Raw genomic sequence first — 26,246 nt, forward strand, 5'->3', positions numbered from 1 at the left:
AGTTAGTTTTTTCATGGCTAGCCGGCGCTTCATTTTTAAGGTTTGCGCCATTGTTCATCTCTTTGTCCAGGTATCCGCACGACAACCCGGCGTCCTATTTTTCTCGCTGTTTAGTGCTTATTTGTTTTATTTAACTTTGCGAGCATGTAAGGAATACTTAAAAATAAGTCAATAAAAACTTTCAACATACTTTTCATCCATGCTATCTGATACAGCCAGGTAGGAGTCAATTTCTTTCTACATTGATTAATTTTATTCCGTCTCGTGGGTTCGGTTCAAACGCATGAAACGTTATATAGAAAATTGCAAGTCACGGGCTGTCTCGGTAAAAGAAGCAAATGAACTTCATTGTTTCTTTGCGATTTTGACCCAACGCAAAGAATATCTCCTAACCACAAAAGAAGCTTAAGGTTACCCTGCTCCCACTCGCATCTTAAGCTTAAAACCATGCCTGCAGCTGAGTGTTATACTATACTACTTACTACTAAATGCGTTCCCGTCACCTCTGAAAGAGAATAATGTATAAACCAGTCGAGGACTGTACCTTGAGTAGACGGTCGCTATAAATCCTCCTCCGATGCCCATAGAATGAGGGATGACGACACCCATGCACAGCAGGGTGGCAATGGCGGCGTCCACTGTCTTTCCGCCTTTGCGGAAGATACGCCTGGAGAAAGAAGTATTACACAGGGTTCAAGGGTGAGGCCCTAGCTCTGCTTCACAATCGCTGTTTCCTTGCATCACCACGCAAAAAAAATGACCTGCCACACCGTAATCACATTTATCATCAGAGCACTTAAAGTGGCCCTGAAGCACTTTTTATCGAAGTCGATAAATGCATTTGAAGGTTATTTAGACTATTTCAGAAGTACATTGCCCAGTACATTGTCAGAAGTACATTGCAAGTACATTCAGAAGTTATTGGCAATCAAACATAGCGTTCGCGGTGCTTCCGCTCTTTCTTCGATTATTTGCACTGCGAAGGCTACGGCCGAGCGCGGTGGGCCCTCAACGTTTCGCCTACTGAACGTCACCGTGGCGGGCTCTTCAAATTTGATTTTGGATATTCATATAGACGCGAGTATTTCCGATTTCGGCATCTACGATGCACCAAACGTGCCCAATGCGGTTAGAGTCACTCTAACGTGGTTGTCCTCAGCGAGCCGTAGTGCGCTCAGCCAGGGGACGAGTCGCAGCCCCCCGTGGTGGCCGCGGTATCTATATACGCTATACGTCGCAAACCGCAAGCTATACATGCAACTGCAGCGTTTGCTTTGTGCACGACAGGGTTTGAGTGCGCGCTCGTGCTCATATGCTTCTGTCTGGCTGCGCTACGTGGTGCGGACCAACTTTGTCCTGCACCAGCTTTACCGACAGATAGTAGCCACATCCAACTTGCGCATTTTGAAGCGCTATCAATAGCGCGAAGCGAAGTCTACCAAGGCGTCTAACCAGGAGCGGTCAGGAGTGAGCGCACTCTAAGAATCGTGCGTGTGGTGTGACCCTAAGTTTCGCGTGGTTCGATGCTAGTTGAATGTTCAAAACTAGTCGAAATTAGCGAGACCCGACGGCTACGCCATCGATCAGCAGGGTGGCCAAAGTTTAATTCCCACACGGGCGGCCGCGGCCGAGCGTTAGCAGACGATAGACGGCTTCTTCCGGAAGTACGTAATTATTACCGAAATTCGAAAGCAGATTTTCGCTTACCTCCGGCTGTTTATCAAACTTCGTCAATAAATATACGCAGTAACAGTACAAAGAAGCACACTGATCCAGACACCCTCCTTTATTGATGTCAGCTATTTGCCAATAACAGCCACCTACCGGGAATCTGCTATATTACGAAATAAACCGTCCAGAAAAAACTGAGGAGCAGGCTTCTTTTTAAAAGAGAGCGTTTAAGAGAAAGGTGACTCCGCGCTCCGCTTGCGAGATTTACGTGCCGTGCACGACTGCATAATTTAGCCGAGAGGATCACAGCAGCGTATGCTATCCGCGGACTGTGTTTTTTCACCAAGCCCGAGGTGTGGTTCAGGGCCCCTTTAGGAATAGAAGAAAATTGAGGGGCAACATTTTTTGTTATGCACAACCATATGAAGCCTACCGATAAGGAACTCGAGGAAAGCATAGGGTATTATTTATTTGTAGTTTTTCATTCAAGTGTAGAAATGATAAGCTGAAGGGAAATGAAAGTGGATGAAAAAAAATCTGGCAAGTTTGCACTCGGTCGCGCAAAGCTTAGGTACAGTGAAGCCTACTGGCTGCTACTGCTAGGTATGAACTTGGTTGCTGCTAGGCCTTAACTTGCTAGGTCATGCGCACGCGCATGCACGTGGTCTCCTCCTCCTCCTTCTCCTCCGGGTTGCCATGGCTACCACGGCTACGTACCACAGTGTGTGGTACGTAGCCGTGGTACTTGCCGCTGGTGAGATCCGAACTCACAACATCTGCATTACATGTGCGTTGCATTGCCAATTGGGCTACGCAGGCGCGTGTTCCAGCGTACACACTTCTAGGCATTTATATGTGTGTACAGTATCTAACCAACACCACCCAGATAGCACAAGGCCTACGCACTCTGATCATTACGTCATGCTACCTGACCCGACTGCCATAGAATCTAATGGGGATGCTCCCACGTAAGCAACAGTGATTTTGACGTCACCGCTTTCGTCACGCCAGCCTTGGCAATGAAAATTTCGGGCCAGGTAGCATGACGTCATAGATCGGAGTGCGTAGGCCTGTGCTATCTAGGTGGTGTTTATTTAATCCGCGGAGTGTTAGTGAGCGCCCCTCAAGGCCATGGCGGTGTATGTGGAACAATCTATTTGAACGATCGCGTCACGTAGAACGTGAATTTTAAGAGCAGTTGGCAGCCGACCAATAAGCCTTCGTAGGCTACCTCAAGGCATCAAACATGCCAGATTCAAGACCCTCGCTTTGCAATGAACGAGAACAGGGGAAAACTGAGGGGACCAATTTTCGTTAATCACAACCATTATTGGTGGAAATAATTAAATCAACCAATATGAAGCCAACATATAATGAAGACAAGGAAAGCATAGGGGAATTTATTCGCAGTTCTGCGAAATGGAAATTCTGCGAAAGAATATTTCTGCGAATGAATATTTAAGTTCACGCGGTCGCCAGTAGTGTTTATTCACATTCCTGCATCCACGAATTCTCAAATCTGTCACCTTGCGTCATCTTCGTTCTCATCCCACTTACATTCCCCCCCCCCCCTTTTTTTCTTAGTTTTTTTTTTTCACGTCTCCTGGGTAGATAGCGGAGAAAATTGCCTGTGGCGTCGAATTCTGGTTGTCCGTTATTGAGGGACCCGATAGTCTTAATAAGCACACCCTGATGACTTTGGAAGAGCCAAGAGTTCTTGCATCACTGCCGGGTAACCTCCTGCGTGCAATCAGAATATCGTTCAGTGCAATATGAACCAGGCGTCCTTGGTGCCGCTTGTCAAATTAGATCTTCATCGCCTTTCGATGAAGATTCAATCCTGTCTGTCTGTCTGTTTTCACTTCACACACATGACACACCATGGTACTACTTGTCCAAGTGTGCTATGGGCGCTCACTTTGTCGTAGGGGGAGAAATGCCCACCACACTCGACATAAGAAAGTCTCAGCTTGATCAGCTGAGCTAGCTTTGATTCATTTCTTACCTGGCGACCGATGTGCATGGTGCAGCATCGGTAGACACGGCCCATGTGCTGAAATTGCCAAGGGCTGACGACGAAGGAGTGATCTCGACGTGGACGGGGCCAGGAAGGCACTTTATGCGTAAACTGTCCTTCGCGTAGAGAGTCACCAACACACTGGTTGCGCTCACCACGGCCACTACCACGAGGAAAACGCAGCACAGAAGAATGGGCCTCGCGGCTAAAGCAGTGCTGCAAGAAAGAATAAAGAGGAGGAAGGGTCAGGATTATTGCTATCTATAACAAGCGACATTGCAATCGATACAGCAAACTTGACATTGAAATACAATTTTAAGCGTTCCAGTGTTGTTTTCTGGCAATAGTAATATAACAGCGATCATTTAGAAAATTATTGGAACAATGCTTAACAGCATCACATCACAAGACGTTCTCTCTCTAGTGTTATTATATGTGAAATCATTGAAAGATTACAAATACAATTTTTTTACTTTATTTTATCAAGAGTCCAGATTATCACCAACGTGCACGTATAACTACACCTATTTTCTAGAATGATTACGCATACATTATCGCGCGCTTCTGTTCTGAAAATGAAGGCCCATGTTAGAAACAGATTAATAGTAAATATTTTAGGATATTAAATTTAGAACATGGAGCCGGCATTATCACCGAGTGACTAAGCATCGGTGAAGTCCATCTCGTGTAACATATACACTCACTGCACAAGATATTGGCCGCCATTCGAAAACATCGTCGTAGTTGTCGGCATATTCTCTATTTGCTTTTGTTTGTTTTCTTTGGGCTTTTTGTTCACTGTTCCCTCTCACAATGCAAACCTACGACGACAAATCAACTCCAAGGCGGAAAGTAACAAGGATGTCGAGGCCAGACGGACGAACTTCAGACGATTAGATTAAAAAAACTTCACGGCCCCTTCAACGTTTTCATGGCCAATGTCCAGTCAATCCAACATTTCATTCACTCTCGCTACTTCTTTTAACTAGATGATAAAGGCTATTTACGAAAAACAAAAGCACAGAATGTGTTATGAACGATACTGTCATCAAACGTATAAAACTGTCATGTGTATCTACTACGAAACCAACCAAGTTACCACACTGAAGTATATCAACAATCAATGGCACTTAACCAATGATAGCGATAATTTGAACGCCCTAGGGTGTGTGGTAAGTAATCTACTTGGAATTGCCGATTGTATCTTCACTTAACACCTAACACAAGCACACGCATGCAAGAACGCTTGCATACATTCGAAAGATTTTTACGGTGTCTCATCAGTGCCTCTAGCTGTCAAGAATACTAGAAGTCCTTTCGAAACGCCTTAGCTCACAACGCCTCTAAATTCACGAAGCTGAGAACGATGCACCATGGAAAAACCTCACCCTGACAAGTCTATCACAATACGCTAAAGTACACCATGTTGTGCGGCTGGAAACATGTCGAGCCAATATTTGTATAGACCATGTTCAACCTTATACCGCGAAGGATTGCTTCTTGTTACCAGTTGAGGCTTCGCGAGAACCTTTAAGCGCAAAATTCAGTGGAACGACTGGCTGACGTGTTGTGTGTGACGATCCTGAGGTCTTGTAAGATGTTTTCAATAATGGCGTCAATGCGATAATTACTTGCCATACAGACGATCTCTGAAGGCCTCGCTACATTCTCACCGCCATCCCGGTGACATTTCACCTCCTACATTTTCACCGCCAGTAAAGCTCCGCTTGAGCGTTTCGAAAGAACTTCTAGTATTCTTGACAGCTAGAGGCATTGATGAGACGTTGCCAATAGCTTTCGAAATCTACCTAAACGTTCTTGCGTGTATACCATGTGTGTCTCAGTGTCATCACGGTGTATATTACATCACTCATCTAACGCCGGGAGTAGCATCGTGTGTTCCCCAGCCAGGCTAATGTCCCTGGTTTCTCCTCAAAGTCAATATCTCAAGCTAATCCTGAAACAGCGAAGAGACGACTCTGAACCATCGAGTCCGTGTAGATATACTTGGGCGTAGGAGTCGATGGCTTGTCTTCCTCTTGCGATAGCCGTTCGTAAGCCGTTGTCTCGTCGTCGCGAAACCATGGCAGCGACATGATGGACCACTGTCTCCACCAGAGGAAATGAGAAAGAAAGACGGTGGATACTCTCAGTCAACGCGCATTAGCTCGCAGCACAGCTATAATGCACGAAGCTGAGAACGAGTTATTACGGAAAAAGTCACCCTGAGAGGTAAACCACAATACGCCAGATTACACCACGGTATGCAGCTGGACGGCGCTATACTGAAATGGGAACAGCGTGGTAATGCGTCAAGCTGTAGGGTTTAAATGGAAGAAGCATTAGCAGAAACAAGATTAATTTCCCTGGTGCATATGAAGGGGCCAAAGCGATTTTATTTGTTTGAATACATTTCGTCGCTTTTCAATATACTTCTATATACTTTCAATGTTAGTGAACATATGGAAGTGCAGCGATGTATCATAGGTTTTCCGGAGACCTGCCGAAGTCGCCGAAAGTAGTAAAAGTTCTTTAAACATACAACGCCAAGTTTGCACTTATTTAAGTATAAAGCAAGGAATGCGGTAACAGCCAGCACAGTAGCACACAGTAGGTGAAAATGGTACTTCGACGCGTGAACTTCAAAAAAAATTTAAAATTAAATTATGGGGTTTTACGTGCCAAAACGACCATATGATTATGAGGCACGCAGTAGTGATGGACTCCGGATTAATTTTGACCACCTGGAGTTCTTTAATGTGCACCTAAATCTAAGTACACAGGTGTTTTCTGCATTTCGCCCCCATCGGAATGCGGCCGCCATGGCGAGGATTCAATCCTGCGACCTCGTCCTCAGCAGCCCCACACCATAACCACTGTGCAACCACGGCGGGTGCGTGAACTTTGGAAACTTTCCTTTCGCAATATAACGGTAAGCTCAAAGTCCACTTCTAAGTGACTACTTTAATGCAGCAAATTTTCTAAAATGTGCATTTTATATTATTTTACCACTGTTGTGCACGTTGTAAATATGACGTTTTAATCTTGCCGTGATTTTGGTCTAGTTAAACAACAGGAGGATCTATACCGAAATTTTCCTACGATCAGTCATGGACATTTTCAATTGCTTCCAAGTACAGTAAATTTTATTTATGTAGGTTCAGCACAGCAGTGCACCAAAGAATGTATTTCTGCACTGGACATTATTATGAAATGCAAGAATAGAATTTTTGCTTATACTAAATAAAGAGAATTTACGCACTATTAACACACTTGTTTGCCCTAGATCCTTCATAACAAGCGAAACATACGATTTCTTTTTTTTTTTTTAGACGTCTACGGGAGTCCCACAGCAGAAGCTAATTATGCGTACTTTATTTTTCAGGCCTGCGGAAGAAGGCCAGCAGGAAATTCAGAAAATAAAATGCACTGAAGTTGGAGCACTAATATGCGGTATCAGGTAACACATAACGCAAATATCAAGAGCCATGGTCGTTCTCCGAATCAACCACTGGCAAAGATTGGCGGCTAACCGGTGCTTTATCAAAATATTATTCCATGTTGCGCCACTGTTATATGCAAACACGCTATGTGCCCCTTCCCAGTCTGTTTCAATGAATACCCAATGAACTATGCAGATCTATACAATGAACTATGCAGATCAACCGAACATGTTGAAACCAGTGTCAAAAGGATCTTCTGTGAAGCGGTTAATTGAATGCTCTAAAACTGCTCCATAAAAGCTTCTGCGACACATTTTGCAGCATAGCGATTACGTGCCTACTTTACAAATGAGCAACATGGGGAACCCCCCCCCACGCAACTCACGTGAACGACGTGACCGCGGATTTACACTGTCTCCATGATCGGCACACTTTTTATCACGCCATCTCCAGAATCAGCCCAGTCTACTCTTTGCACTATCTCCAGGACCGGCCTACGTTACTCGGCAAGAAGCCGACCGAGAAGAGGCGCAAAACCCCGCCAAAAAAGGCATACAAAGCTTTAATAAAGGAATTATGCACTTGCGCATATTTGTTGCGCCGAAACTATTTAGGTAGCGTTTGTTCGTTTTATTGCGCAGTGACGTAGAGAACAGAAATTAATATCTGTACAGGGTAGTACATACATGTCTGCATATGATTCGTTATAGTATGAGTGCTGTCTCCTGTGTGAGCTATTTGTCAAGATAGCATAAATAGTAGTCATGGTTAGCAAACATCAGAAGGGTTCGACTACAAAGCTTCGCTTTGAAACCGTACGCTCCATTATCATAGTCCCATATTAGTTGGTTGGTAAAAGTTTTTATTAAGTGTCCTGCAGATTGATGACCTGGGGCTCAGGTCTCCTACGTCGGGACGTCCAGGCCGTGCCTAGTCGCCGCTTCGCGGGCCTGCTGGACGGCCGAGATTTGGTCGGCTAGCTTGGAGCTGTGCAGGGCATCGGCCCACCTCACCGAGAGAACATCGGGATTAATGCCTTTAGTCTTTGTCTCACATTCCCAGAGCATGTTTTTTTAGCGTAGCAGCTTCTATGCCGCAGACCTTGCAGGTGCTGTCGGGATAGATCTCAGGGTAGAATCTATGATACGCTAGCGGGTTAGATAAGTGTCAGTCTGTAGCTGCCCCCAGGTGGTAGCTTGGGGCTCTGCATAACTTGTTGTTAGGCGGAGTGAAACTTGGTCCCGCCAGATAGAAGGCCTTAGTTAATTCATTGTAGCTCGTTAGCCTGTCCTTGTCTGCGTCAACCACGAGAGCTGTTCCCTAACGGTCAATTATGTTGCGTGCAGCGGAGTTTGCCGTCTCGCTAAGGTTGGTAAGTTTAGGACAGACTGCGCCCATGTGGGTGGGAAACCAGATCATGGTGATCGGGGTTTCCCGAGCTTGAGTTCTGCTTTGGAGAATGCGGAAAGCTTCCGGCGAAATTGTTCCCTTGGCGTAATTTCGGACTGCTGTGCGCGAGTCGCTCAGGATAACTTGTCTTTCCATGTCAGACACAGCAAGGGCAATAGCCACTTCCTCGGCTATTTCGGGTCGTTTCGTGTTGATACTGGCAGTATGTGTAGCTTTACCGTCGGTGTTGACGACTGCCACTGCGAACCGTCAGCCATCCGGGTAGCCAGCTGCGTCTGTGAATCTTGCTTCTTTGTCGCTGTGATATTTCCGTAGCAGTGCTATGGCCCTGGCCCTTCTGCGTCCCTGGTTGCAAGATGGATGCATGTTCCTTGGTATCAGGGCTACTTGGATCTTGTCTCGTATATCTCTTGGCATATCGACTTTGTAGCCGTGTTGACGGTGGTGCGTGATCTTTAGCGTTTGCGAAATGTGTCTTCCTGTGCTAGTGGTGGGGAGCCTTTCGAGATGCGAGATCCTCTGTGCTTCTGCCACCTCATCTAGGGTATTGAGTAACCCAATCTGTAGTAGTTTCTCGGTGCTGGTGGCTTCGAGCAGTCCTAGTGCAATCTTGTATACCCTACGGATGAATATATTGATCTTATTCCTCTCGTATCTGTACCAGTTGTGCATAGCTGCCACGTATGCAATGTGGCACACGACGAAGGAGCGAATCAGCCTGATGAGGCTGTCTTCCCTCGTGCCACACCTCTTGTGAGTGACTCGTTTAAGGAGTCTGATTGCGTTTGTAGTCTTATGCATAAGTCTTTTAACGGTCTATCCGTTAACCCCCTTTTTTATGAGCATGCCGAGGACTCGAATGTGATCGACAATGAGGAATAGTGCCTCCGTTACTCGTGCTGAACTTGATTTCTTCATACTCCCTCTCTCTGGCATAGCCTTGGGTGGTCTCCCTTTGAGCGTTGGTCGATATAGTAATAACTGATTTCTTTGGTGAGCATCTGAGCCCGGTGTCAGCCAGATGTTCCTCCACTGTGTTGATAGCTCCCTGCAGTGCTGTCTCGGTCTGTCCGTCGTTGCCACAAACGGACCAGATCGTGATGACGTCTGCATAGATTGTATGAGTGATGTTTTCCACGTCTTCTAATTTCTTAGCAAGACCAACCATGATTAAGATTGAAAGCATCAGTTGGGTGAGCGAGCCCTATATATATATATATATATATATATATATATATATATATATATTATAGCACTACTGTATATGCCCGTCGTTTTGATGACCTTGACATGAGTCATTAGACGTGTTGACATTCATGACGCCACTAAACCTTTTTAGTGACACCCGCATGCTTTTTTCTTAATATTTTTTCAATAATGCCACTTCTTATAGCACCCCTGTACATGCCCATCGTTTTTGATGACTTTGACATGAGTCATTGTACGTGTTGACATTCATGACGACACTAAACCTGTGTGCGCCTGTGGTCATAGGCTACCCACGATTTACGAGCTTGTTTTCACAGCCTTGTTGCATTCACTTTTTTTTTACTTATAATACCACTCGGTGCACGCGCAAGTTTCCATTCACGTGCTTGCTGTATTCCTTTTTTTTTATTTGTTCTTTTTTTCTTGCTTTTTTTTTCACTTTTACGGCGAAAATATATAACTTGAGCTCTGTATGCTTGCGATCGCACTCTTGATGAAGGCCGGAGCCCGGCCGAAACGTCCATAAAGTGCTGTTATGTTTTTCCTACGTGCTTCTATTTTTGAACTACTTCTGTGCCGGCTCCTGTGATTGTTTGCGTCACTATATATATATATATATATATATATATATATATATATATATATATATATATATATATATATGTGTGTGTGTGTGTGTGTGTGTGTGTGTGTGTGTGTGTGTGTGTGTGTGTGTGTGTGTGTGTGGTGTGTGTGTGGTGTGTGTTGCGTGCGTGCGTGCGTGCGTGCGTGCGTGCGTGCGTGCGTGCGTGCGTGCGTGCGGTGCGTGCGTGCGTGCGTGCGTGCTGTGTGGTGTGTGTGTGTGTGTGTGTGGTGTGTGTGTGTGCGTGTGTGCGTGTGTGTGTGTGTGTGTGTGTGTGTGTGTGTGTGGTGTGTGTGTGTGTGTGTGTGTGTGTGTGTGTGTGTGTGTGTGTGTGTGTGTGTGTGTGTGTGGGTGTGTGTGTGTGTGTGTGTGTGGTGTGTGTGTGTGTGTGTGTGTGTGTGTGTGTGTGTGTGTGTGTGTGTGTGTGTGTGTGGTGTGGTGCTGTGTGTGGTGTGTGTGTGTGTGTGTGTGCGTGTGTGCGTGTGTGGTGTGTGTGTGCGTGTGTGGTGTGTGCGGTGTGTGCGTGCGTGTGGTGTGTGTGTGTGCGTGCGTGTGTGGTGTGTGTGTGTGTGTGTGTGGTGTGTGTGTGTGTGTGTGTGTGTGTGTGTGTGTGTGTGTGGTGTGTGTGCTGTGTGCTGTGTGTGCTGTGGTGTGTGTGTGTGTGTGTGTGTGTGTGTGTGTGTGTGTGTGTGTGGTGTGTGTGTGTGTGTGTGTGTGTGTGGTGCACATTTTGGTGCACACTGTTTACTGATTCTGTTTCTTTCTTTCTTTTTTTTTACGGGATGATATTCGGTGTTGCCACCGTGGCATAATATCCCATCTAACTGCACATGTTACTTATATCACGTGTAGTGCCCATAATTATTTTAGTTGTTATTCAGCGCTGTGACTGTGTGCCATCCTTTGTTTGAGGGTAAAGAGTCAGCGAGGTACTCCTTGCCTTGATCTTTCCACAGCAAACTCTGTATAACAGAGCAAAACAGAACAGACTCAGCGTTGTTTTGAGGGCAATTCTTTGCTTTGTGTCACGTCTTCATGTGCGCTGTACGTAGTGAATCAACTTTACCACTGTTATTAGCATTTCATGTAGAGCAATCCACTGGTATTGCTTATTCGCTCTTATGTGTGACTACTCGCATCACTTTGGCGCCATTTGGGTTAATACAACTCGTATCAACAACCACATCCGACTAGTTTCCAGACCCTACCAAACAAGTTGCAGTGCCCGTAGTAATCTCGATCGTGTGATTTCGCCTTCTACCTAACGTACCTAAATTCGAATCCAGCAAGTTTGCTACAGACGTCACCTCTGCGAACCGTCGCAGGTCATATCGGACGTAGCGTCATGTTATTATGCTTCACATGTATATACGAGGTTAATTCGCACTTCACGTAGGCATGCATAAAAGAAATTACACACAGTGCAATACGTGCATCTCTATCGGCCAGAAAAAAGAATCAGCTCTTTCAATGTAGCGACTTTTGGTCGATCAAGACTCAGGAAAGTGAGTGAATGAAGCCATCCTAATATAAGGCACTTATAAAGTTTCCCTTTCTCAAATGCAACACACCGCAACAGTCGTCTTCTAGAAACGACAACACTGTATTGGACAGTGACCTCATTGTATGACGTTAAATGTAGCATTCGAAGTTCAAATGTGGACGGAACTCCGTTGAAAGGCATCGATTCCCGCTTGACCTCATTCAGTCACTGACGAAGACACTGCCACAAAATGGGAGGCCGCCATATTGGAAGATCACTGCATAGCGATTCAAGAAAGAGCTAAAAGGGTCAAGATCAATCAAGATCAAGAACAAGAAACGGTCAAGTAGGGTCAATAAAACATATTATTCAGGAACATCTGCTCCTGCAAAGGTGTCAGTGCGTCGGGTTCTTCACTTGCGTCTTGCTTTTCACAAGGAGGACCTAATGATCTGCAACCGTAAAAGTTTGGCCACGTGCCTTAAAATCTAGCATAACGTTTTTGCAAAATAATTTCACTGGATGAAACATGGGTTCATTGTTGGGAACCCGAATCTAAATTTTATTCTAAACAATGAAAGCAGTACAATTCACCACCCCCAAAACTACACACATGATGCATCCCTCAGCTAGCAAGGTGATGCTGACAGCTTTTTGTGAGCAGCGAGGAATGGTGATGACCGATTTCCAGTCAGAAGGTGCCACCAGTAGCAGTGATCTATTATGCTAACTTGCTGACGAAATTAGGGAAGCCATGAAAATCTGCAGGAGTGGCGCTGCTGTCGAAGGACGTCCTGCTCTTGCATGACGATGATCCTGCTCACAAATCGCTTGTGGAGCAAATGGAAGGCAAGCTCCTTTGGATATAAAATTCTTCGTCATCTCCCATAGCTCGCTGACCTAGCGCCCTCAGATTGCCGCCTCTATCCATGTATGAGGCTATTTTTAAAAGGCGGGCAGCTTACTCATGATGACACGCTCATCGCCGCCGTCAATTCATGGCTCCAAGATCAACCTTAGGACTTTCTACCAGAGAGGCATCTGCAGCTGCTTAAACAGATGGCAGAAGTGTGAGGCTTTCGGTGGCAGTCACGTAGAGAAAGAGAAACCTATATACAAAGTGTTTCAGCGAACAGTAGTAGTAGTAGTAGTAGTAAAACTTTATTATATTCGGAAACCGGACAGGCTCCTACCCCAGTCCACAGAGGGGGTAGGGGTTAAAGACGAAGTTTGTCCAGCAGGGTGGTGCCCCTATTCCAAGGCCCCACTAGCACGGGCCATCCGCTCAGCTCGTTGAAACAGTCGTAGCTGATCTTAATTCCAGGGCCGGGCTAGACAGCAGCGCCTCCCATTCGTTCCACGTGTCATTTGTTTCGTGTTCTTCTCCGTGTTCTGCACACTCCCACGTGATGTGAAAGAGTGTTGGTGTTGCTCCACACCACGGGCATACGTCTCTGTATGCCGTGGGGTAGATCAGGTGGAGTGTGTGCAAATTTATGTAGGTGTTCGTCTGCAATCTTCGCAACAGGGTTACCTCCGCAGCGCTGAGTTTGCCGTGCGGGGGTGGATAGATCTTTCTATTTTCTCTGAAGTATTTCAAAATTGTTGCAAAGCAAGGGTCTAGGGGTGTAGGGTCCTCTATTGCAGAGTCTGCGAACACGTTCAAAAATTTTCAAAGGTTGCCTGGGGCAGATAGCACAATCCTAGTTCATGAGCTAGTCTACTCATGGAGGCGGACATTGATTGCACAAAAAATTCAAATGCATAATCGACTAATTAACAAAAATTCACTAATTAAGTTGTTAACGAATTACCTTCTCGTCCTTATTGCAATTTCAATATTCTAGCCGTGGAGTTCACAAGACGGATCCGCTTGGAACGAATTCTCAGGATGACACCAGTTTCGAGATATGAATTCCCGAAATTTGCGGATAAATGCATTGGCGTTCCAGTTCTTTTCTTAACAAAACGTCGTTTTATGCATTGAAGCACAAAATTACTGGTTCAAACCACCATTCTTCGCGAGGCGCGGCAAACGCAAGGCGTGCGGGCGCGTCCTTGCGCGCGCCAGCAAGCGTATGTCTAGTTTGGCCTTAATGTATTAGTCTTCAAATATTCAGCACACGAAACTGTGGGCCTGCCAAAGCCATTAGTGATAGTTTCGTGTTACAGATAAATAAATCATGATTATTTCTCTTTCTCAAGCTAGAAAACTGAAACAAAATTACGGGATCATTTCCTGCGGCTGTGCTGCGGACCCCTTCGATCCTTTAGTTTGGTATTTATGGCCAAAAAGACTCCCTTTGAGCCCCTTGGAATTCGTAATGGAGTATTTTGTACTCCATTTCGAAGCTCCTGGTGGTGTTGATGGCAACAACGTTGTAATTGTATTGCACGAAGCGTGAAAAGAGGTCATGTTTTAGGGTAAAGATGAATTGTGCTATATGTTCTTGCAAGAATTTTATCATGTCGCTGTATAGTTAAAATGCCAAACATTAGTGTACTTGAATCAAATGCCATCTTTACAGCTCTTAGACTTTGTAAAGAAAGCGTAAATTTATACCTGACAGCTATATCTTTCTTTAATCGTGTAACTTGGTCAAAATTAGCGCATTGCGATGTGGTTAAGTCAGTTGTCTCTGTTGTAAGAGACGATTTTTGGCAATTGGAAAGTTACTGGCAATGTAATAAAACGGAAACATATAAATATTGTGCACGTTTGACTTTTGAGTTCCGTGCAGCTTGTGGAATTCTGGCAGGCTTTTTTTTTTTCCTTGAAAAGAAAGCTACGCGCGCACCAGCTTGAGATCTTAATAATAGACTACTTTTGTAAACTCTTCAAAAAGCACCACGGCCGTAACTAAATATCCTAACTTAAAAGAAATCGCAAAATTGAATTTGGAAAAACAAACAACATGGACTGCCAGAAAAACCTGGCCATTCGTTATCACGCATCATGAAGGAAGGTTTCCTCTGAACTCTACAATGATGTTCAATTAATGAAGGCCAGCAGATCCTAGTCGCACGACGCACGTGGCTATTTTCTGACATGAGCAGCGAGAAAGAAGCGCGCACATTTCCTTTTAACCAAATGGAGGCACCCACATCGAAGTCCACACGTTGAGCCACCATGCATAACGAGTCGCCTGATTAGCGTCGTAGCAAGGGGAAAGCAAGCGCCAAAGTCAGGCAAGAAATATAGGCTGGTATATGTGTCCAAGCATACAATTATATGTACGCACTTCCCCACCAGCTTCTCGCGTGCGAATTAAATTGTAAACAAGATATCGATTGTCGATGCTGAGACCGTGCGTGATCTCACACGACTGTTCGCCTCTACGATTGTTTTCCTCTAAGTGCTGCCATTGCGCGGCATAAAGGCGGAAGTATCTGCGGTCGCGCATGGACACCTACATGATCCCCGACCTTTGTCCTCCCAGCTCGAACTCATACACTTTGTTGCGTCACGAATCGGCGACACTCGTTTTGAGAGGTATGGCAGAGTGCCACGACTTCGGAGATTAAATCAGGACGCTTGTTTTCTTCGTAAGACGGATGCTGCTTCAAGCGCTTATTAATTCATTCTATATTAAGCGGCACAGACTACAAGGCTAACGTGCGACTGCTGGAGATGCGAGCAGACCACATGGCGTCGGCTGTTATTTTGTCTTCGTTACGAAATCCAGCACTACTGCCTCAGGCCGGCTGTACTCTTGTAATTGGACGCGACGGTCATCGTATTAGTGCCACATGCGCCGCTACGGCGCAGAAAGCAAGTCGATTGCAATTACAATATTTGTGAATATCCTCTTGGTGGCACTGGTCTTGGACGTGAAAAGTGTATATAACAAAGTAACCCATCAGCCCACGAAGCCACTCTCGAAGCTCTTGAGAGTGCTGAAATTGGAGGCAACGTGTTTTGATGGGTTAGAAGCTACGTCTCGAGCAGGTTTATATTTGTTTGTAGCGCAGATGGTCGCACAGCTAGGCATTCTCCCAGTCGTAGTGCCTTACAAGGCGGAGTGCTGAGCCCTACACTTTTCTATCTGGTTCTGGTCAAGCTCGCCATAACACCACCACAGGTGGCTAATAGCTTGCTATTACCACGCGATATATGTACGCGGGCTTTCAGCGTTACACCGCGGCAAGAGCGCTAGAATCAAGAAAACGGCTACTTTAACATCGGCGTACCTTCGTTGACAAGGTTTGCCTATGTACGGTCGTATTAGTGGTATTTGCACGCAAACCGATGTCGTTATACCCTGTTTGCATCGAGGATCAGACAGTTGCGTGTAGGAAGACCCAGGGTATATTAAGCGTTATTGCTGATCCCGATTTTGCCTGGAGTCTCCACGTTTCTTGCCTGAAGAATAAACTCATTTGGGTCTAGAATATGTTTAATTTCGCAACTCGAAAGTCATGGGCATGATTTGTGTGCTCCATGTTACAGCATACACAGCACGTTTTCTTGGATTTTCGCGCTACAGTCTTTTTGTCATGTTCAGTACATGCAAAGCTAATCTACGCGCACTACAGGGCATACAAGCCCAAGCGCATCAGATATCTAGTGGCATCCTGGGATATCCATCGACACCTAGAGCATAATCATTTTCAGTGCGATGACTCGTTGATACCAACCAAAGGCATATCATTCAGATTCATAATTCCGTTCTTATGTTTTAGCAGTAAACCAGCGTAGAAATTTGGTGTGGCTTACAAAAACAAAGGAAACCCTTAAAGTTTATATATGTAGTGGTACAAAAGTATTGGGTAATATGATTGTCATTTCCGATGCAATCAAGTTATTTTTAAAAGAAAAGTTTTTCTATGAGTAAGCTGCTTCATATTACAAGAAATCTTCCATCATAGCGCATCTTGCATCGCAGGGAAAACGTTTGTTACGCTTGGAACCTCCCGCTGTACGCCTATGGTTATAAGAGCACCCATTATATAAGGGGTTCAACGGGTACTCAGTACCCATTTACTACCATTATGGGTGCTGATTTTTTATATTGTGATGACGCTCCTTCCACACCTTTGTTATGGGATGTTGTGAGCTATATGTGTGCTAAATATGCATAATTAATGGTATAAACACAAAATACACCCTTTACCATCATTTTGGTATCCTTAAGAATACAAAAAAAATTGCTGTGCGGATATTTCCTTCCACTAGAGAAGGGGTGTAATTTTTTTTAGTTAACCTCACATCCATTTTGAGGAGTTTTGTGCACGTAAATTTTATTCAATATGCGGGTATATCATACACGCGAGATGCGTGTATTTTCGGCGGTATACTCATGTCCGCCTCTCACTTTTACCAAACAGTACTCAACCTGGACGAATGGAAACCTCGACAAGGTTAAAGCGGTTGTTGACTCCAGCCGGTATAACGCCCTAAGCTAGTGACGATAGGGAATCTAACCGAGCACATCCACACGCCTACTGCAGAGCGAGTTAAATACCGAGTTTGGACAGTGTAATTCTCTGTGACACGTTCTCCCAGAACAGGAATTGACCTCCCTGGTGCAGTATTCGGCCACTACCTCCCTCATGACTCTTACAATTAACCCATAGCTCTCAGTCCCAAGCGGCTACGAAGCATCTGACCAGCGGTGGTCAAGCCTGCGACACAGCAGAGGGTGCTCAGAATCTCGGGATTCACTGGAAACTGAACCTGGCAACGCCTAACACGCGAACCCTATCGAGTGAGGCTAGCTTAGGAGAGCTCTTTGAGGAATTTTCAGGCATTGCCGAAAAACTGGTGCGGCTTATACAGTTTTGACTAACGGCCACGTCCTCTACTACAGAGGTCTTCCAGATAAGAGAGAATAAGTGGTAGGATTTCTACCATAGCGGGCAGCATTGATTAATTCTACAGCATCACTGAGAGGGCAGCAGTTGTCACAATAAAGGTAAATACGAAATATAGAAAAAAGTTAGTGCAAGCGTACGCTCCAACTTGCAGTCATTATGATGAAGAAATATAGCCTTTTCATGATGACGTTGAATTAGCGATGAGATAAGTGCAAACACTTTTTTTTTCATACTCACTGCTGATCTCAGCATAGTGCAGGATGTAGAAGTGTAGGTAGGCTAAAGGGCAGCGACCCTAGGTTAGTGAGGACTAGGCTTGCTCTCCAATTGCAGAGAGAAAGAAAAAAACCGGCAGATCCCACGCCCTGTGGGAATCAATGTTATGCGAAGCAGTGTGCGGGGAGCCTACCAAGTGAACGAAACGACCATGAGAGCTCCAAGACGTAGGCGAGTCTTTCATGGCACACATGACACGCATGTCATGACATTCATGTCATGAGTCCTCAGGAGTCCCTTTAGCCACACCTAAGGGACCTTAGGGCGAAAGCCGTAGTCGTACTCGTGACTATGACTTCTACCACCATCCTTTTGTGTTTTCTTCACTTAGTACCCACGTCCGAACCCATTTCAGTGTTTTTTTCGCTGAGCCATTGTCATTTTTGCTCAGTCATGGTCATGACTATGACTTCTACCAACAACCTTAGCCTTTTCCTTCACCGAGTACCCCATCCGAAGCCATTCCAGTGGTTTTTGAGTGTTAATATTTTTCGCTGAGTCAATTTCATTTTTGCTGAGTCATGATCAAGACTATGAGTTCTACCATCCTCCTTTAGTGTGTCCTTCACTTCGTGTCCACGTCCGAACCAATTCCAGTGGCTTTTGAGTGTTAATCTTTTTTCGCTGAGTCATTGTCATTTTCGCTGAGTCATGCTCATGACTATGACTTCTACCAGCATCCTGTAGTGTTTCCTTCACTTAGTACCCACGTCTGGACCCGTTCCAGAGCTTTTTGAGCGTTAATCTTTTTCTCTGGGTCATTGTCGTGACCTGCATGACGCTGCAAGTCATGACATTTATGTCATGACCTATCACTTATGTTCGCCATACACTCCTGTCATACTTTACCAATTTTGGCACCTACCAAGTTAACGAAACGAGCATGAGAGCAGCAACACGTAGGCGACTGTTTCATGACCTACATGATACGCATGTCATGACATGACATATCATTTATGTTCGTCATATGCTCTTGGCATAGTATGCAAATGTTGGTAGATGCCAAGTTAACGAAGCCACCATGGGAGCACAAAGTTGTAGGCGGATAGATAGATAGATAGATAGATAGATAGATAGATAGATAGATAGATAGATAGATAGATAGATAGATAGATAGATAGATAGATAGATAGATAGATAGATAGATAGATAGATAGATAGATAGATAGATAGATAGATAGATAGATAGATAGATTAGATAGATAGATAGATAGATAGATAGATAGATAGATAGATAGATACTGTCAAAGTAGAAAATGTTCGCCAAGACATGCTTCGCATTTAATAAAGTTAGTCAAGAAGAAACAGGCCAACCTAGACGCAGTAAGGGTCTAGGTTGCAAATAACAAATATGCAAGCAAATATGCAGCTTTAGAACAGGAAGATGAAGACAACATAGAAGTAATGAATGAAACCGTAACTAGGCTGATCGCAGAAGCAGCAATTGATGTGGGAGGTAAGGCACCAAGGCAACCAGTAGGTAAGCTCTCCCAATGTAACAACGGACCTAATAAAGAAACAGCAAAACATGAAAGCGTCAAACTATAGAGACCAGACAGAATTCGTTCAACTGTAAAAACTCATCAAGAAGAAAAAAGTAAGGAATATTCGAAATCATAACGTGAAAAAATTGTGGAAGCAGTAAAATATGGACGCAGCATGAAATCAGTGAGCAGAAAACTTGGCATTGGACAAGGCAAGATGTGTGCACTGAAAGATATACAGGGTGATGTCACCAACAGTTCTGATTATATAGTAAAAGCAAGTAAAAGCAAGTAAAACCTTCGTTGGAAGTAGTAATGAACAAGATACGGATACTCTTTCTATAACTAGCAATGAAGTTAGAATGGCCTTGCAATACATGTCCTGGGGAAAAGCGGCAGGGGAAGATGGAATAACAGTCGATTTAATGAAAGATGGAGAAGATATTACGCTTCAAAAGCTTGAGGCCTTGCTAGAGCAAGAGCAATGCACAATGCCTCGCGACTTCGACTTTACCCGACAGCTTAAAGAATGCCAACATTATATTAATCTATAAGAAGGCAGACGTTAGAAATTGAAAAATTATAGGCCCATTAGCTTGCTTTAAGTATTGTATAAGATTTTCACCAAGTTCCAATAGCATCAGGGCAACACGGCTTCAGAAAGGGATATTGTGCATTTGATAATATTCCTGTCATCAATCAGGTAATTGAGAAATTAGTGAAGCACGATCACCCTCTGGGCTCGGTAACGGAGCTTGGCTACTGTGATAACGACGTTTTGTTCCTTTAGCTGTGCTGTTGATTTGTGTACTATTTGAGAGAAAGCAGCACAGGCAAATCTCGACATAAGCGGGCTCATATACCTATGCTGGGACGCTATAACGCAAAATGATTCCAAACCGTTTTGATTCCAAACTCCTGACGTCAAATTCCTGACGTAACCACCGACGCAAGCATCGGGCGGTGACCCGGAGCGTTGTCTGAACAACCCTATCAAACACTCTCCTCGTTTATAGGATGTCACCTTTGTTCGCTTTCAAAACCAATAACATTGCCTACACTCAGCGGTTTTTCTTATCTAATTGGCTGACAAGAGGCGAGGAGCACGCTCTAGTGGAGAGGGTTTCGATGGAGCCCGAGCCAGCACAGTGAAAATAGATAACCGCATGAAGAGGGCGGTGCCGGCTTCTCCGATTGGTCCACTTTGCCTTACTTAGCTAGCGGTCGCTGGTCGAAAATCACGGCGGCGTGAAACGGAAGGATAAGAATGCCGCTAAAACGGATCCTCAACAAGGAAGAGTTGACAAAGCGATGTCGTATGCATGCCGAAAGAGTTCGATAACGCTTTACTGCCACGCAGAAAGGTTTATCATGCGCAAATAAATACATGCTCACCGGCAGGTGCGAGTAGCCAGGGCCTGAGCGATCGGCGGGCAGCCATTTTTTATTCCTTTCGGAACGGGGCAGTGTGTGGCTATTCAGAAAAATTTTCAGTTTTGTTCGGCATATTAATGCATTTTTTTTCGCGTACACGTCACTTTGACGTGGTGAGTTTTCGCGGTTTTGTGACATCGCGTGACAGACAGGCGAAGTGGGCGTAGCCAGAAAAGATTGGAACAATAGCAGAGAGCTACTGGTGAAAAGACATCGAATCAGGAATGATTATTTTTCTTTTGTGCGCTTTAATCATGCATATTCAGTGTGTACACGTTATATCAGATGGGGAGCTATTGCGGTTTTCGTGACGTCGCGTGACCGACAGGCGAAGTTGGGAGCGGCCCGAAATTGTTTTGACCAATCGTGGAGGCTGATTGCAGAAATTGGAATCAAAACAGTTTGGGAATCATTTTACGTTATAGCGCCCCTGTTGAGCACGACAAGCTGGTCGCGGCGCTTCGCAGCCGACTATGCAGGCAAATCTGCCCGGAACCACCCATAAGGAAAGCAACCTTGGTCTGAGTTCTATTGTAGAGTCCCAGTGGTCACCATGTTTGGGTGAGTTTGTTCATGTAGGAAAAGGAAAAGACAGCATATTTGCTTGGACTCTAATCTCATTTACTGCGGTAACAGCATTTTCCCACAGTGAAGACTACCAGCGTATTTTTGCTAGCCTGTGTTTTGTCAAATAATTGCGCTACTCACAGCGGGGTAATGGACAAGAAGCTAGTAGATGTTAGGGCCTGTAGTTGTGGTGGGTGGGGTCGTAAACTAGTGTATTCAAGTGAAAACTTGAAACAAAATTACGTATTTATTACATTCTGCAAGGCTGGTCCGGCATCCATCTTCCTTGGGATTCGAATACGCTTTCGTGTCAATCTTGGCACTTTGTTGTTGTCCAAACTTGCTATTATTATGTAGAGCAAAGTACAAGTGTGCTGGCGTATTCTTCTGTGAATATGGGCATTCAAGCCAATTGAGGCTGTGTTGTTAACACAACCGCTTGCACTGTGACATCATCTCAGCTTACATGGAACGCCAGTATTTATATTTTTAAACGTGCTTAAAAATTTAATCTTCAAAAATATCTCGTTGTATTCGCATAGCAAAAAATTATCTTACAGAGGCCATGTTGACAAACTCAACAACAGTATCTCGCCAAAATCTAGTGAAAGTTAAGGAATTTGTTGATCCGAGTTAGGGAAAAACTGGCTTCGGAGGTGTGCAGCACTGCCTAAGAAATACGTAGGCATTCCAGTGAACCCGTTTCCCAAAAGCGTGCCTCCAACAGTTCGGAAAGATCGGGGGCATTTTTTAGCAGATCTTGCTGGACGAATATCTCGTCGCAAGTGGTGCTAGTCTTAGGATTCCTGCTAACCAGACATGACTTCAGTAGTCTTCAGCTTCAATTTCGCAATTACAACATGGGTCCTTAAGTTAGTAATTAATATTTTAACTACCATATGTTAGTTAAATCGCAAACATATGTCTCTCTTTTTTTAGCTCCTATTATCCGCCTATTCACACAGATATGGTTCAATTCTCCTTCCGCGCTGTGAATCCTTTTGCAACTAAATAGAACTATTGATTATTAATTCGTATTCTGTCGCCAGTCTGTTATTCATAAAAGAAGGCTCCTTGAACCTGCGACTCGTAAACTCTGCTTAAGTTAGAGTGCCTCGGTCTTACCTCTCTTGAGGCCCCGGCAGTGTGTTTTAGCCACAGGGATGTGTTTAGGGATGTGTTTGATGATGCAGCGTTTGACTTCTTTCAAGCTAAAAATGTTTATCATGCTAATCACCGTTTTCCTCACTATTCCTATCACAACGCTAAATTCATTTCAGTCCTACTCGGTCGTGAACCTTATTTGTAGTTCTTTTACATGCAATCCTCCATCCATCTGGTCTAACACCTCAATTACACGATAGTCGTTCGTTCTCAGTTTTACCTTTTTCAGTTCTATACTCGTTCTTATTATCTGTGTGCGCAAATCATCCGATTATTGGTCCATCGCTCACTGTGGCTACACGCCATGTTCCGGAGAACCATCCTCATCACCAACACCACCATCATCATCATCATTCCGATAGTATGAGCAGTGATTTGAGGCCACAACAGAAACGAGATTGTTATTCAACACATAAGAAAGCAAAATAAAGTACCAACAAAAAGCAAGCCAAGCGCCTCGACTCCACAAGAACTAGCTTCCTCTGCAAAGAATCAACGCCATCTGTATATAACAGTCCACACCGCTAACATCCTGCCCTTTAACTGCCTCCGCCAACTACAATGTAAAATAATTCACACCCTTAAAAATGAATAAGGGTGTCAATTATTTTACAGTGTATCTGATCTATAGCATATGACTATGGAGCATTTTCCCAATGCTCTATAAAGAGCAACGCTCAAGCGTTGAGTTCCGCAATTCCTCGCGGCTTATTTCTTTACTACACAGCGAAGCAGTAATCAGAAAAAGTGCCATGAAAGAATATTTGATCGCCCCAGACTGCGGGAGCGCGCGTTTGCGTGAGAAGCCATCGCACAGCCCGATTCCGAACGGCGCTCGGCAGATACGCATGCTTCTTCTGCCTGTCTCCGCGAGCATATGGGCTAAGGGCAAAGCTGCCACAGCGCAAGGCAAAGCTGTTACGTTTTTATAAACACCGCAGCGGCCAAAGGTGTTAAAAGCACGAGCAGAGCCGTTAGCACGAGCGAAAAGAAGCGGGCGATGGAAAGACCGGGCTCCATACTTACTACAACGGGGCCGCCGCTAACGCGACCACTGCCGCCGGCGCCAAAAGGCTTCGCTGTTCTTTTCCGAGCGCAGTCCAACCGTTCAGCGACGCTAATTGGCCTCGCGTCTGCCGCGTCCCTGCCGCGTCACGTGGCCTACGCAGCGGCTTCGAGCCTCGGCTGCAGCCGGTGCCACTTTCGCAGCTGGTGCTACTTGGAAACGAGCAAAAAAGACAAGGGGCGGAAAGAGGACAGGCCGCCGTTTCAAAATGTCGCTCACGTTAACTGCGACAGCGAGCATGTATACTTCTTTGTCGTTCTTTCTTTGCTTCTATGCAGGATGAGCATTTTTTTTTCATTTTTTTATTAATAGCCTGTTGCAGGTAACGTAATTCTACTCCTTGAGCTCGATTATCCAGAGAGGTGTACGTTACTCGCTCGAGAAATCAAAGCACATATATTCAACTTATTACCGAAAATCCGCTAAATATTTCTTTTAATTAAAGACTATACGGCCCATATTGCAATTCGCAAATTGTAGCCGGTGAGATTGCAAGGCGTATCCACTTGGAATGAATTTCCAGAACGACGCCATTTAGGGATATGATCCATCCAACTTGCCGTAAGAATGCACTGTTGTTCCACCTATTTTTTTTTTTTTACAAAACGCGCTTTTATGCATTGAAGCACAAAATAACTGCAACGCCCATGTATTTCGCTCCACACTTTGGGAAATAACATCTCGAAACTGGTATCTCGGAAATTCGTTCCAAGTGGATACGTCTTGCGAACTCACCAGCTACAATTCTGTTCCGTAACATGCTTCCTACAACATGTTCCGTAAAGTAATTAAGTGAAAAGTTTAATTACTGAATGTTTGTTTAATAGTTCAATATGTGTTTCGATTTCTCGTGCTAGTAATGTCCGCCTCTGCGAATAATCGACCTCAAGCACAACAATTATGCTATCTGCCACAGGTGATTTTGTTAAATTTCATAAAACTTAAAAATGATCACCCTGTATGTTATAGTTTTTAACTATGTTCTATGTATATCATAAATATGCAGGGTTTCAGCGAACACTTTCAAAAATTATTAAAGGTTGCCTGTTGCAGATAGCACAATTCTAGTTCATGAATTGGTCTACTCGAAGAGGCGGACATTACTTGCACAAGAAATTGAAAAGCGTAATCGAATAATTAACAATAAATCACTAACTAAGTTTTAACTAATTACCTGATGGCCCATATCGCAATTTACAAATTGTAGCCGTGGAGTTCGCAAGGCGGATTCACTTGGAACGAATTCTCGGGATGGCACCAGTTTCGAGATATTAATTCCCAAACTTTGCGGAGAAATGCTTTGGCGTTCCAGTTAGTTTCAAAATTAACATAATTAACAAGCACAAAATTAACTGGATATGGGTGTGCGTGCGCGTGCGTGCATGCGTTTGCATGTGTGTGCATGTGTGTGAGTGTGTGTGCATGTCTGCGTACGTGTGTATGTGTGTGTGTGCGTGCATGTGTGCGTACGTTTGTGTGTACATGGGTGTGCGTGCGTGCATGTCTGTGCGTGTGAGTCCGTGTTTATGTGCGTGTGTGTGTGTGTGCGTACGTGTATTTATTATATGGGTGTGCGTGCGTGCATGTGTGTGTGTGTGTGTGTGGTGTGTGTGTGTGTGTGTGTGTGGTGTGTGTGTGTGTGTGCGCGTGTGTGTGTGGTGTGTGTGTGTGTGTGTGGTGTGTGTGTGTGTGTGTGTGTGTGTGTGTGTGTGTGTGTGTGTGGTGTGTGTGTGTGTGTGTGTGTGTGTGTGTGTGTGTGTGTGTGTGTGTGTGTGTGTTGTGTGTGTGTGTGTGTGTGTGTGTGTGTGTGTGTGTGTGTGTGGTGTGTGTGTGTGTGTGTGTGTGTGTGTGTGTGTGTGTGTGTGTGTGTGTGTGTGTGTGTGTGTGTGTGTGTGTGTGTGTGTGTGTGTGTGTGTGTGTGTGTGTGTGTGTGTGTGTGTGTGTGTGTGTGTGTGTGTGTGTGTGTGTGTGTGTGTGTGTGTGGGTTGTGTGTGTGTGTGTGTGTGTGTGTGTGTGTGTGTGTGTGTCATTGGAGAGGGGGCGAAGGCACTACTCCCCTCCAGACTCTCTTCAGCTGCCTTCATATCGGAGAGTCTAGTGCGAGATGCGTTTTCCGCTTTCGCTGGAGACCTACCGCATGGTGTTCTCTTTTCAAAGCTTATCTCTCCATGCTTGCATAGGCTATCGCTCGCGGCAAATTTAACGCCCCAGCAAGAACAGCGCGTCGTGGCTGTTTGCCAGCAGCAACATAATTAGTTTGGTTGCGAAACAACTATTACCGTTGTACGAGGACACGCATTACGACGATTTCCTTCCCGAAATATTTGTACGTTAATACATCTAGACATTTCTTGCTAAATTTGCTTCTTAATTACGCTTCCTATGTTACTTATTAAAGCTCACACACAAAACGCAAACAAAAATGCCTTTCGCAGGTTTATGCAAACATGTAGCAGGAATACATCGCCAACAGCGACAACAGAAGGTCGACTTCCAAAAATACTCAGACTAACGAATGCAATATTTAGTGGATACGAGGGTCTTTACGGAAATCAACGATGTCTGAAGAAGTTATCGCGAAGA

At 44.7% G+C, this 26,246-nt stretch overlaps 1 protein-coding gene across 5 annotated transcripts in view; it reads right to left on the bottom strand.

Moving 5' to 3' along the window:
* LOC119437764 (scoloptoxin SSD14) overlaps positions 1 to 26,246 on the bottom strand; it is a 121,827-nt gene that overhangs the window by 12,480 nt on the left and 83,101 nt on the right. For 2 of the 5 annotated variants that reach the window (XM_037704737.2, XM_037704736.2), the window contains exons 3-5: positions 23,624 to 23,812; positions 3,677 to 3,904; positions 545 to 667 (exon numbers count right to left, since the gene is read on the bottom strand). In XM_037704737.2, the coding sequence (XP_037560665.1) occupies positions 545 to 667; positions 3,677 to 3,904; positions 23,624 to 23,812 (540 nt within the window). Of the gene's footprint in view, positions 1 to 544; positions 668 to 3,676; positions 3,905 to 5,695; positions 5,798 to 23,623; positions 23,813 to 26,246 lie in introns of those variants that run through there. The other 3 variants (XM_049660856.1, XM_049660855.1, XM_037704738.2) reach the window with 2 other exon arrangements.

The sequence above is a fragment of the Dermacentor silvarum genome, chromosome 1 (assembly GCF_013339745.2).
Source record: "Dermacentor silvarum isolate Dsil-2018 chromosome 1, BIME_Dsil_1.4, whole genome shotgun sequence".
Classification (NCBI taxonomy): Eukaryota; Metazoa; Arthropoda; class Arachnida; order Ixodida; family Ixodidae; genus Dermacentor; species Dermacentor silvarum.